This window comes from Haliotis rufescens, unplaced genomic scaffold (assembly GCF_023055435.1).
Source record: "Haliotis rufescens isolate VD_foot unplaced genomic scaffold, xgHalRufe1.0.p SCAF_13, whole genome shotgun sequence".
NCBI classification, from domain to species: domain Eukaryota; kingdom Metazoa; phylum Mollusca; class Gastropoda; order Lepetellida; family Haliotidae; genus Haliotis; species Haliotis rufescens.
The window spans coordinates 28,071,351-28,084,853 of record NW_025963813.1 but is presented as its reverse complement, the minus strand read 5'-3'; the positions used below and the strand labels follow the sequence as shown (position 1 = coordinate 28,084,853).

Sequence of the window (13,503 nt, the reverse complement as noted above, 5' to 3'; positions counted from 1 at the left end):
CGGATGTTCAAAATGGAGTCGGCTTCGTGACAGCGAGGCATTGCAACGTGGCCGGATGATTAAAACACAGATAATTGCGTGGTATTTTTCGATTTACAACATTTGTGTATAATTCCAGGATCATTGACATCAAGGTTACCCATCTGACGTAAACGTAAGTCATTTGGATTTCATTTCATCGTCAAGAAAACCTGTTTTCCGATGTAACCGAGGACGAGAGAATGTGTAAAATGGCGGATATGTGTGCGATAGACTGAACGAAATGACAGTTGTTGTCTAATGTGTTATTGTTGGTGAAGATCTCATGGTAGGAACTTACTGCTATAGATTTTTTAAAGTGTGTTTAAGTTATCAATATTGTTGTTTATATCTTTATTCAAAGGTTTTTGTGCCAGTAAAGGCTGTATATTATTAACGACTTTCGATGTATGCTGATCATGCACCATTGCATGATGAAGCTAATTGTTGTGTGACACTGTGCCAGATATCAAGAGATAAACCCAACTGCGTAGTAGGTCCCCATTTTTTTGTGTGCAGTAAGATAGGCAATGTCTTCACTCATCTAGAGAGTCGCTGATTTGTAAGGTAAGGTGTAAATGTGGTAGTATCAACACTCCTTTAGACCGAGACTAGTAACAATTTATAACGACTAGTTGTTTTATTTCCATATCTAGGTATTTTACGTTACCACTAGTTCAACATGAGCAGCAGAAAAGTTGCATATGACCAATCAATGGTGTCTACCCCTTTACAATCGTGAAGGTTAAGCACCTGTTTCCGATCGACCAGCAATTTCCAATCTTTATGCCATGGTTACTTGTAGGTTAGGGTTGGCTTTCCCACTTCTTTCGACAAATTGATCCAATGTAATCCAAAGTAAATCAGATTTTTGTAATTGAGTTTCAATGTTTGTGGAAAAAAGTGGCTCATGCAGTAAGGGTGATTGCCAGGAAATTGAACACTAATCATTTGTCTACCTCCCATGACAAATGTGTTGGCTAATTAACTGATTAGTCAAACCAAACTTTCACAACACGAGTTTGATCCTCTTACTCACACAGCACTAAATGGAATCAGATGTACGCCCAGTAAAGTGCAGAACTCCGTCATTTTTGTAAGCTCTATTTAACATAGAATGTACAAAATGGAAACTTTTTAAGTACTTCAAATGGTATTGTTGCCACCATGAAACCTTTGAATGAAATATTGTTTTGAGGTTGATGACTATATATCCCCTAAAATCACTGAACAAAAAGGCAGAATGATTGCTGGAAATACAGTCAGTTTGGTCAGTAAGGTGGCTGCTCATTATTTGTTTCTGATGTAATTTGTGAAACTGGCCATTCAGGGATAACCATTATAAAATATCTAAATCAAAGTGTACTATAGGGCTGTTATGATTCACTCGCGGATTCGGTGAATTGAACCGTATCCATTCATGAATTCAATTTGTTATTGATGGTCACTAGAATCGAATATTTATGAATATGCAGGCATGTGCATTTACATATCCTGACCCTTAAATATCCATAAGAATATTTTACATGCATAGATTTCTTCAAAGACAACACTCTTTTATATTTAATTTTACAGTATTGTACATGTTGTAGTCACTGGTTATTGTCGCAGTTGAGCAGATACTAGTACCTGGAGAACTATAAATTGTCATTAGTCCGGACTAGTACAAGGAGACATACACACGTGCATGTACGTCACTTAGTAAGTGCAATAATCTTGGACGCGACGTTAAACCCAATTTCACCTCACATCAAAAATAGTGCAGAACATGACCACATGATTACTTTTGTATATGTACTTCTTTCAGTTTGTGAGAACAAGATGTCAGCCATCATTGAAGAGCCCCAAACACAATCAAAGCAAAATGTTATAGCAAGAGCTTTCCGACATTATTGTGAGGTGAGATATATTTACAGATTGCAATATTACAAATTGCAATGCAGATCTGCCAAAATGTATGTTTTTATTTTGATCTTGTACATGTTGTAATGATATGGTGTTAACCATGCCATGTTCTGGTTCTTCTTATCTCATCTGGATCCACGTGAGTTCATTTCCTAATTTTGTGCCACATACAACGTCTATGGTAATGTATTTACTGGAATCTCCAGCATCAACTGTCTTTGTTATGACTTGTTTTAGGCTATAGAGAGACAGAGAGAGAGAGAGCTTTATTTCAGTAAAGGGTCCACTGGCCCATTATACAATAGGCAATATTTTGGGGTGACCAATTATCTTTGGCCAATCTGTATATGATAAGAGCACACGCAAGTATCGTGATACCAATCAGATCATGAGCAAGGTGTATGTATACACAGTTGGTGTATCATCCCAGCCCAAGTGCACGCCATGATTCACAAACTAAACCTGTGGATTTGGACATTGGAAAGTATATTATTAATCTCAATGCAAAGGTTAGGGGCGGACTTTCTAAGTTAATTCTCATGATTACTTATGTATTTAGTTGATGTTGAAATGATATGCAATGAGTTTAAAGTGCTCTTATTTTTGGCAAGGTTTATATTACAAAGAGAACTCATGTCTGACTTACTGTCAATAATGCAATTCCCTGTGTTACAGCGTCACCAGTACTGGTTAGACCGGTCCACTCCCCACAATACAGGGAGATGGGTTTTCACAGTTGTCTTGGCACTCCTGTATCTACTCAGGGTCTATCTGCTCCAGGTAAGTGTGATAGTTATTCCATATTACATTTGCAGTGTAAATTCAGACGGTGTGGAGGTGTTCCTCTTGATGTCAATCACTTTCTGTCTGGTCCAAACTCGATAATTTACAGACGGTCGTGATATGGTTTGACTATTGCGGAGTGTGGCGGTAAACAAGAAAATTAAACAAACTAATGCAATTGTTTTACCTATCGTTTTTAGCTATGGCAATATCACTGAGTATGCCATCCATAGTCACCCTTATCTTCTGGTCGTTTGGGCCACTTGTTTCTATTTATTCATATGAAACGTTTAGTTAAATAACAGTTACAGGTATCTGACTTACAGTCAGACTACCTCATATTTCAAATTTAATAATTTGTTGCTATTTAATATCCCTGAACAGTCTTTTCAAGAAAGACAGGTTGAGTTAGAAGGCAAGAATATTTTTTTTTTCACAGACAGTCTTTACTTAGCCAAATACCTAACAGACTGTCTTTAATGACTGTTCGGTCGATGGTTCAATACCCTGGCTGTGTCATACCAAGAGATGTTAAAAGATGGTACATGTTGTTACCCTGCATTGCGCTAAGCATTTAGGGGCTAAAACAAAGAGTCGGTGTAGTTTTAGCCCTATGTAAACCTGCCGCCCTGTATCTCGGTGGGTAGCACTATGAAGCCAGCACAATTCAAGATGGGTACAAGCAGCCTCAAACATGTTTGATTGGGTGGCACGGGTGGCCCAGTCGTCTTAGGCACCACGATTCGCTGTGCAGGGTTGCATCCCTTGGGCACACCAGAAACCTAAGATTGTGGGTTCGAATCCCGGTTCGCCCCGATTATGATTCTAGGTTTGTCAACACCATACCCGTGCTCGTGGGTTTCACTGAAGTGGTAAACGTCTGAGACCTGCATCACTTCTAGCTATCCCCCCCCGCATTAAGCTGATACGCCGCGATATAACTGATACTGTTTAAAGCGGTGTTAAACCCAACTCACTCACTCACGAAATGATTGAAATAATCTTAAACATGATGTTCAACCACATTCTCCCTCTCCTTATCATGTAAAAACCCATTCAGAACTTGTTTTTCTCTTGTGTTTTACATTTTTGTTTTTACATGATTGTTGTTTTTTTTCTTTCCAGGGCTGGTATATAGTAACATATGCTCTGGGCATCTACCTGTTGAATCTATTTATAGCTTTCCTTACACCAAAAATAGATCCTGCTCTTTTAGATGACAATGGTAAGATATCTTGTTCATTTTGTATTTTAGAGGTGAAGCCTTCAGAGTGGCAAACCTGTCATAGGAATTGATAGAGGATGAGTGACTGTACTACCTGACTATTGTGAAATAAAATCGCAGTTGGGTGGATAGATGCTCATGGTGTCAATCACTGGATTGTCTGGTCCAGATACGATTATTTACAGACCGCCATCATATAGCTGGAATACTGCTGAGTGCGGCGTTAAACAAGTAACAAACAAAACAAAACTTGTGTGGACCGATGAACAGGACACGATATTGCTGGAACACTGCTGTCTTTGGGTGCTGAGAATGAATGACATTTGAGTGTACGCTGATGTATTGATCGGGTAATAATGTAGCAAAATAAGCTGACACTTGGTGAATGGAATATGGGGTATAAATGAAATATGATTCCCCCACCCGAAAGACTTTTTCGGGAGTATGAAAATGAATACTGATTGTCCGTGGAAGATGTCGTTTCTGGAACAGATCTTTAAAATTGTACGATATTTCCTCACCAAACTTGGTACATAGATAGGTCTAGTGATGAACTGATGTATTTTGATAGTTTGGGATTTTTAAAAATTCATTTTTTGAGTTTCCATGGCAACAACTTTGACTTAGGCTGGAAATGGTGGTATTGCTCATTTCCTGAGCAGATCTTGATAAAAGTGCATTATTTCTTCACAAAACTTGGCACATTGAAAGGCCTAGTGGCAAACTGGTGCCTTTTGATAGTTTGCAATTTTAAAAAACCCATGTTTTTACAAATTTCTATAGCAACAACTTTGACTTAGACTGCTAAATTGTATTAGTGCTTGTTTCCTGAGCAAATCTGAAAAACCGTACAAGATTTTTTCACCAAGCTTGGCACATAGATAGGTCTAGTTGTGAACTGGTGCCTTTTGGTGATTTGGTATTTTTAAAAAAATATGTTTTGAGTTTCCATGGCAACAAGTTTCACATGTTTATTCACGACCAGTATTTATTGATACCAATGATTTTGTCTTGTTATTAGTTTTATTATTTGAATGTGGGCCACCATGTCCTCTGCATGTGGATACTACTTAAAAATAGAAAGTATAAACAGTTTGTTAAATATCAATTATATTGTTTATTCATCAACAGATGATGGTCCATCATTGCCAACCAAAGCAAATGAAGAGTTTCGTCCTTTTATGAGAAGGTTACCAGAATTTAAATTTTGGTGAGTATTTTATGCTTCGTTTATTGTGAACAGCAGCCAGAAATTGCGCATTGCCAGGGTGCAGCCCTGTACATAGTTCTTCACAATGTCAGCATGTACAACTAGCTCTAGACATTGCCAGGGTTTAGCTCTAGACATTGCCAGGGTTTAGCTCTAGACATTGCCAGGGTTGAGTTCTACACATTGCCAGGGTGTAGCTCTGTACATTGCCGGGGTTAACTCTACACATTGCCAATGTTTAGCTCTATACATTGCCATGGTTTAGCTCTATCTATTAACTGGGTTAAGCTTTATACCTTGACTTGGTTTAACTCTACACATTGCCAGGGTTTTAGCACTACATATTGCTATGGTTTACTCTTTCCCCATCAACACTCTAAGGCTAATGAATATTTCGGCATGAAAGTCTTTCAATTGTTTATCGGATTTCCAAACACATTTACAGTAACAACTTAGTGTATCCAAAAAAAGGAGGTGAGAAGACATATGTTGAGTAAAAACACATTGTAGTTTTTATTCTTTTCATTGATACAGACTATTAGTTGTTCTTTTGTAAGATCTGACTAAACCATGTCATATTTCTCTTTTCAGGTACTCTGCCTCCAAGGCCATATTTGTGGCAATGATATGTACATTTTTTGATGCACTTAACATCCCTGTGTTCTGGCCTATCCTCGTCATGTATTTCATCATTCTGTTCACCATTACCATGAAGAGGCAGATAAAAGTAAGTACATGTCTCTCCAAAATTAAGAATGAAAATCATGGGGTTAATGTCATGATCCTAAGTCTTTATGTAAATATTCATAGATTTCTTTTAATTAGTGCCAACTCACATTTGTTATGGAGAACATTTCATGGTACAGGAAAAAACTGTTTCCATTTGCATACTTATCCTTTGTTTACAATTGTTGTGCAGTTCCACATGCAGACATGAAACCCTACAGGTAGCTGGCGATATGTGTGTAGATATACTGTCATCATCCTCACTCCCACAGCTGTAGTAGCATGTCAGTAATTATGTAAAACAATATGTAAGTCGCACTGAAGGGTTTCGGCTCCATCAGACTGCTTAGATTTTAGAATTTACGAGTTTGTTTACAAACAAAGGAAAAGTCGAGTCACATGATATGCAAATTAGCTTGTGGCCGTGCTGTCATGCTAAGTCATCACTGATATTTTTAGAAACTAATGCATCAATTTTTCATGACTTTATCAAATTTTGAAAGGATATTCTTCTATATATTTACCAAATTTGACAAAAGTCCTTTTTGGACATTTGGATACCATCGGTCAGCTTCCTAGAAAGTTAACCAATGCCTCAAGAATGAATTTAGATGCTGTTGAGTGACATAGAATTATGAATGTGTTGTATTTAGGGCTGGGACGAGTCCAAATTTACTACTCTCCACCCTATTACCCGAACCTACCCGGGTACCCGTTGCAGATATTTAGAGATAGGTAAAAACTGTCTGATTTGGAAAAGTTTGACCATAGCCCTGGTAAAATGTATTTAAATACATATGTAAAAGATCTGGTCATGCATACACTGAAGTTTACTGCATGGAGTTTTATCTTTAATTGAACATATAAAAGTCAGAAGGAATGGGTGCATTGTCAGAAAGAAATGGGAACATTAGTGACTTGTAGTGCAACCATAGAGTTTAGATAATTTTTGTCATTAAACAATATATCATGTGACTAACCATGGGTCCGGGAAGTCCTACTCAAGACCCACCCGAGTTACCCGTCCCAGCCCTAGATGTATTGCTTGCTGTCATTAATATTGAATTTGTTTACATTCAACTTTATTATCCTCTGTCTCTTTCCAGCATATGATAAAGTATAGGTATCTGCCATTCAGCCATGGAAAAGCAAAATACAAGGGCAAGGAGGATTCTGGTAAAGTTATGGCCAATTAGATAAACCAGAGAATTTGAGAAGGACATCGTTGGGTCTTCACCTCATCAACTGTAGAGACCAATGGTGCCATGGTCTGTTGGAACAGATGTGTACAGAACTTTTAACTGTTGTCATAGTCAAATGAATTTGATGTCCTGAATGTTCTTCAGTGGAGAGTTTGAAAGTGGTACATATAGCTTGTGAGTTATCTCCCCTGGATACATAGTAGTTACCTCCCCTGTTCATGTTATGAACTTGAAAAACGGTTGGACGATGCACAAGGCGTATGTCCTGTTGATTTTGTTAGCTTTTAAAGTAGTAAACCAACAAACTTACCTTTTTCAGGTTCAGCAATGGGAGTTTTTGTTTTGAAAATTTGAAATAATTCTTATTTGGGCAATCAGTCTGCAGTGTTTTTTCTTCATTACTGTTACACAGTCACCATGTTCACTGTTACTTCGAGGGTTAAAAGGTATGCTCAAGTTTGCTATTTTGTTTCCATTGATAATGTATATATCTGTAATAGTGAGGAAGAAAAACTGTTTTGACAGTATGGTGGAATGTTGTGTAAAGAATAGGGTATACTGTCATTCAGTTATTTTTGTCGTGAAAACATAATCAACAAGTTCCTAAAACGTAATTATTTGTGTGTTATTAATGATATAATAAATGAAATAGATGAAAATTTTGTATTATCTTTGGTGCAATTAATAAAACACAGTCATTCTTCTGCTTAGCAGTCATTAATATGCACTTACACACTGTATGGATAGTATATGAACAACCACCTTGGTACAACTCTCAGCTTGTTATGTCGTGATGCCATAGGGAGGGCTGTCGTCTCAGTTCACTGTGCAGAGTAGCATCCCTTAGGCGTATCAGAAACTAGTGGGTTTGAATCCCAGATTTGCCCTGGTTTTTTGTCAGCACACTAACCATGCTTCAGGCTTTTCAAAAACTGATGAACATCGAACACCTGCATATCACTTTGGGATTGCCCCAGAATCAAGCGGATGCATAAATGATATATCAGAAATACTATTGAAGGCAGTGTAAAACAAAACACACTTAGTGTGTTCAAACTGTCGACAGCTAGTTTATCAGGCCCAGGTCAGACTGGGTGCTTTAACATATTGCCAACTGAGGCATGATCTCTGCTAAGTATAAGCTCGTTTCCTTATGCCCCTGTCCATGTTTATTCTTTATACACAAAGTACATCACTTAGAAATTCAGCTAAGCTTATTGTATTACTTGATTCTCAGACTTATTGAGGAGGCTAAAAACCTGCTGTTGCAGTGTGAAAATAACAAGTAAAACTAGAATCGGCTCCTACAATAATTGAGATATCCAGAGTTGGTACAAGATCATTTTCCCTTCAAGAAAATAAATTACTCTAAATTTCATCATACATTTTCACAGGTATTGGGTCAAGTATGAAAGTCAGTCTCAATATGCACCAAACAGTTAACAAATAAATGGAAATGTTTTGGGTTTTTTAAATAAAGAAAAAAATAGAAGTCTCATCACTTTCTTGCCAGTCCAACTTTTAGTGTTGCACATAGCAGTATTCTAGCTACATGACATCTAATAGAGTTAGACATTATAGAATCTAAATCAGAGAAAGCAGTAAGTTATGTAATGATTCAAGTCGGGGTATGTTGACGCAGTCAACTGAGTCACCAGTCCACTATGTCTCCTCAACAGGCACAGGATTTGGAGGCCCTATTCTAACATGTGGGATAGGAGCAGTAAATTGTCCTTAGCCTTAACCTCGTTACAAGATTTATTTAGTCTGATCAAAACAAGCAGTCATTCATTAAAATCTGTTGATATAATTGAAACATATGTATCTCTGATGCAAGTAATATAAAAACCCTCTCAATATGGTTTCACTAAGTTAAACCTTATTACTTCATTGTATATAGATCTATTTATTTCCTGTTGGGTGACGCTCAAATGTAGATCAGAATTAAGAATTTTCAGATATGATTATCATTTGATTTCTGGATTTCAACAGTAATAATCAGAGTTTTCTGTCAGTTTTATGAACAGTGAATGGCGACATGCTTTCTGTCGAAGACTGAAGGCAAATCAAACTGTATGTAGCGTGTATCTCATCATATTCATGTATGTTTTGTTAGTGCATGTTCAACCGGGACAGCTCTGTATCTACAACCATCGCCCTCATCCTGCCATGTCATTTGATCATCAACCAAATCACACCTCGCCCCTTTTTAATAAATGACCGGTCCTAAGCATGAATGATGATTGTCCTGTTCTTTATCTTGCTTTGCTGGGAAATGATAACAAAGTACTGAACTATCACATTAACCAGAAATAACACTGTATAGACACGAGCAGGGTAACTTGTATCATAAGGAGAGTTAATTCAGTTAAAACATTGACATGCCCTGTATTAGGATGCTTGGCTTGCTGTGGTATAATTTTGGACTATCCAAATACCAGATAAACAGTTCCTGGTACTCTCCTGGAAAAATCTCCGATTCCATGCTCAGTGCCCTTGGCAGGCTCACTGTGGAAAAATCGTTATTTTGTTCAAAATTGGGATAATATTTTGTATTTTCTGACATTTGGAAGTGTTTCAACATTGAAGTCAATGCAGAAATATGAAGAATTAAACCTCTTTCTTTATATTAGTCCTGTTATGAGTGAAATCAGTTCTCTGCAAAGCCATAACTACCAGTATACTAACATGAATTGGGAAATTGTTCATTCCTGTTTTTGGAATTGTTACTGACATTTGCCTCCCAGCTGGTCTAGATAAACCCCTGCCTCTCTCCTGAAGTCACTGACACTTTAGGATTAGAAGAGGATCTACAAAAGGAATGTTATTTCTATGGAGTGTACACTGCTAACAAGAATATATGCCATATCCAAGAACTAAGGCGTAATAATTCTCCTTGTTGCACCACGGCCATCTTGATCATATGGTCGCTGTACAATGCATGATACAAGACAATGCATGAACATTCTAGAGTTGTCTTGAAACAGTCATATTCTCATAGGAAGAATATTCTGTCAACAAACAGCATATTCATTACTTGAGTCACTTCATGGCACATGCATAGATTTTGAGGCCTTGATGCGTACCATCTGATGCAAGTATTTTACAAATAGACGGTATCCTTATATGTACTGACCTCTGCTTTGGTTGGTTCTGAATCAATACCTAGACACAAATTATCTATTGTAGTGACTCTTCAGAGAATTATGTACAGGCTAAAAGAATAAAAGGTTATGTTTTTCGAGCACAGGCTCATTTCTTTCAATCCTGTGCGTTAGTAATATTTATTGCTAAAAAATATTATTCTTGTTAACCATAAAATGACATGCTTGACAACAGATTTTGTATCAAAGAGCCAAGGTCAATGTGTGCCCTGTTGTGTTAAGAAAATAAAGTGTTCCTCCCATGTCCCTTTTGTTTTCAGTATCTAAAAATATTTTTAAAGTCTTACTGCCCTCGTCACTTTTGAGAAGAACGATACTGAGAAACATTTCTTTTTTGTAGCCTTACAGAATAAACTAGGTTCCAACTTTGTGAGGCTATTTCTCTCTTGCAATAATTGCTACAAATGATATTTTATGTTTGTTTTTTTCTAAAGAAACTAGAATGCTTAGTAATATATACACATATATATGAGTCTAGTCAGAAAAAGGATTTTATAGCAAAGGTTGTTTTAGATTTTAATTTTTGATGTAATGTTTGCTTTATAGACAGTGAGTGTACAATTATCCTCATTCCCAATATTTGTAGATACTTGTTGGTAATATCAGGGATAGAAATAACTTGGTTAGTATACCAGCCCCAATAGTGAAACCAATAGGAACAACATGTTAAGATTCTGCCAGCCGATACCTTTAACAATAGCAAAACTAGAACAGATTAACAAGCTAGTGCTAATTTCTATCCCTGGACTAGATACATGTTCGTTACGTAGATGTCCATGAGTTTATTTCTAGATGCTGCTGACTCGTTGCCGGTTTGTAGATTGAGATGTTTAGATAACCAGAATTGAGGTTTTGGTGAAATATGAGACCATTGTTGTGTACTGGGAGATGAATCCCAACTATTTGATTGTGTGTATATCTGGACTTCAATAGGCTAAGCTTTCAAATGTCATAGATCTGCCTTCAAACTATGCATCATCACTGTTTCCTGCAGCTAACAGAAAAAAAATATACTACACAAAAGAAGCTGAAGAACATGACAGATTAACTACAGGCATTTGAAAAGAAATCAGGTGTTCCTTAACTTCTTTTGAGTAGTATATATGGTTTTCAGATTATACTGTTCATTCACATGACACATTTTTAGATTTGTCTGTTTGAGGATGTTTGAAGATTATTATGCAGAGATGTAAGTATTAAAGAAGTTTATGAAAACGCAGTATTTGCGTCAAAAGATTTCTCAAGAACAGCTGGTTACATGCTTTGAGCAAAGCAGGAAACGTGACTGAGCCAGATGTATGACTGCATGATTCCGAGTCCTGCCACATGTACAGTGATGAATGCAACAACACATGTATATAGACATCACCAATATCAGATTATAAAATATTGATATCTGAGTCTTCTTGTTTTGTTTGTTCTTATATGGCCTTGTCTAAGGCATCGCAATTCAGTGTTCAGAGATATGTCCCCTTGGGTCTACCAGAAACCTATGATTTAGGGTTCAAGTTCTGTTCACGCGATTATGTTTCTTGCTTTGTCTTTACTTTTTCCTCGCAGGACTCCATCCTGGGTGTGAGGTTTTACTTTTTCCTCGAAAGACCTCATCCAGGGTATGAGATTTTATTTTTTCCTAGTGAGACCTCATCCAGGGTATGAGGTTTTACTTTTTCCTAGTGAGACCTCATCCAGGGTATGAGATTTTATTTTTTCCTAGTAAGACCTCATCTTGGGTATGAGGTTTTACTTTTCCTCATAAAATTTCATCCTGGGTTTGGGGCGGTCGGGTAGCCTAGTGGTTACAGCGTTCGCTCGTCACGCCGAAGACCCGGGTTCGATTCCCGACATGGGTACAATATGTGAAACCCATTTCAGGGGTCCCCGGCCGTGATATTGCTGGAATATTGTTAAAAGCGGCGGAAAACCAAACTTACTCACCCATCCTGGGTTTGAGATTTTATTCCCCCACCCCAAGTAAGACCTGATGTGTTGAGTAGCAGATGAAATTTGGACTTAGTGCGTCAAACGTCCAGCGTTCTAAATCTGAGGACTAGAATTGAAACTATTGATCATGGATGACAGGAATTGAACCTGCAACCTTACATGTCTTGTTAAGTTTTTTAACCCCCTGTTTTCCCACTGAGCCACCAGGACAGGTGTTCAATCTTACATGTGATGACTTCGTTTGTGTTCATGCTACACATGGTCTGTCTTTGGCGTGCTTTCATCGAATTCCTTGAATACCGCGACATACTGTATTGTTTCACTCAAAGACGTATATAGAATATACATCCGTGTTTCACTATAAGGTATCCCAATGTTTTCTTATTTTTCTGGGTGTTTTCTTGCATTTAGACGGTTCATAAGTCAGATAAAACTCTCCTGCTCGGCTATGGTTGAAAACGTAAAATGCTCATGGTTTCACATTTTCAACCAAAAGGGAGCAGGAGAGTTTTATTCTAAGAGGGGTGATCGGGTAGCCTAGTGGTTTAAGCGTAAGCTCGTCACGCTGAAGGCCTTGGTTCGATTCCCCACATGGGTACTATGTGTGAAGCCCATTTCTGGTGTGATATTGTTGGGAATATTGTGTAAAATCCAACTCACTTTATCGTTAACATCCCCGATCCGAATCAGCATCACTTCAGCAAAGTGCCTGCATCGTGATCTATCGACAAATACAGTATGCTTCACTTCACTAAGACACTTGCCTTCAAAAACCAGTACTTAAATTTTGGATCATCTATATTTACTTACTGAGTTGGAAACTGGTACAGTAGGTGTGTGAAGGTGCATTAGGAAGAAAATCAGTCCGTGAAGATCCAGGGTAGAACAGGTCTTCAGCAACCAATGCTTGCCATAAAAGGTGACTATGCTTGTCGTTAGAGGCGACTAACGGGATCGAATGGTCAGGTTCGCTGACTTTGTTGATGCACGTCATTGTTCCCAATTGCCTGGATTGATGCTCATGTTCAATCACTGGATTGTCTGGTCCAGGTTCTATGTGCCGGAAGGATAACAATAAGTACCATCTTTTGACTGTATCTTCCCTCTCCGGGTGGATACTAGACAACAGAGGCGGTCTCCGAATTAGGGATCTCTGTAGTGACAAGTCAACACTTCCCATCCACACCGCTGGACAACATTACACAGCTCACAACACAAGTTGGAAAATAGATGAGGCATTTATTTCACTTAACATAAATTCTATGAATATTTAATTATAACCAGTTTGCTATTACAATGCAATTTACTGTCCCATCACATAAATAT

At 37.7% G+C, this 13,503-nt stretch overlaps 1 protein-coding gene across 2 annotated transcripts; it reads left to right on the top strand.

Moving 5' to 3' along the window:
* Positions 1 to 6: 6 nt before the first annotated feature.
* Positions 7 to 11,633, top strand: LOC124118312 (protein RER1-like). 2 transcript variants are annotated; one of them, XM_046480429.2, is made up of 7 exons: positions 7 to 154; positions 1,826 to 1,917; positions 2,599 to 2,703; positions 3,832 to 3,931; positions 5,063 to 5,141; positions 5,733 to 5,868; positions 6,974 to 11,633. In XM_046480429.2, the coding sequence occupies exons 2-7, from the start codon at positions 1,840 to 1,842 to the stop codon at positions 7,061 to 7,063; spliced, it is 588 nt and encodes a 195-aa protein (XP_046336385.1). In that variant the 5' UTR covers positions 7 to 154; positions 1,826 to 1,839; the 3' UTR covers positions 7,064 to 11,633. The 2 variants fall into 2 exon arrangements, with proteins under 2 accessions (XP_046336385.1, XP_046336386.1); XM_046480430.2 differs by lacking the exon at positions 7 to 154 and adding an exon at positions 517 to 585.
* Positions 11,634 to 13,503: the final 1,870 nt, after the last annotated feature.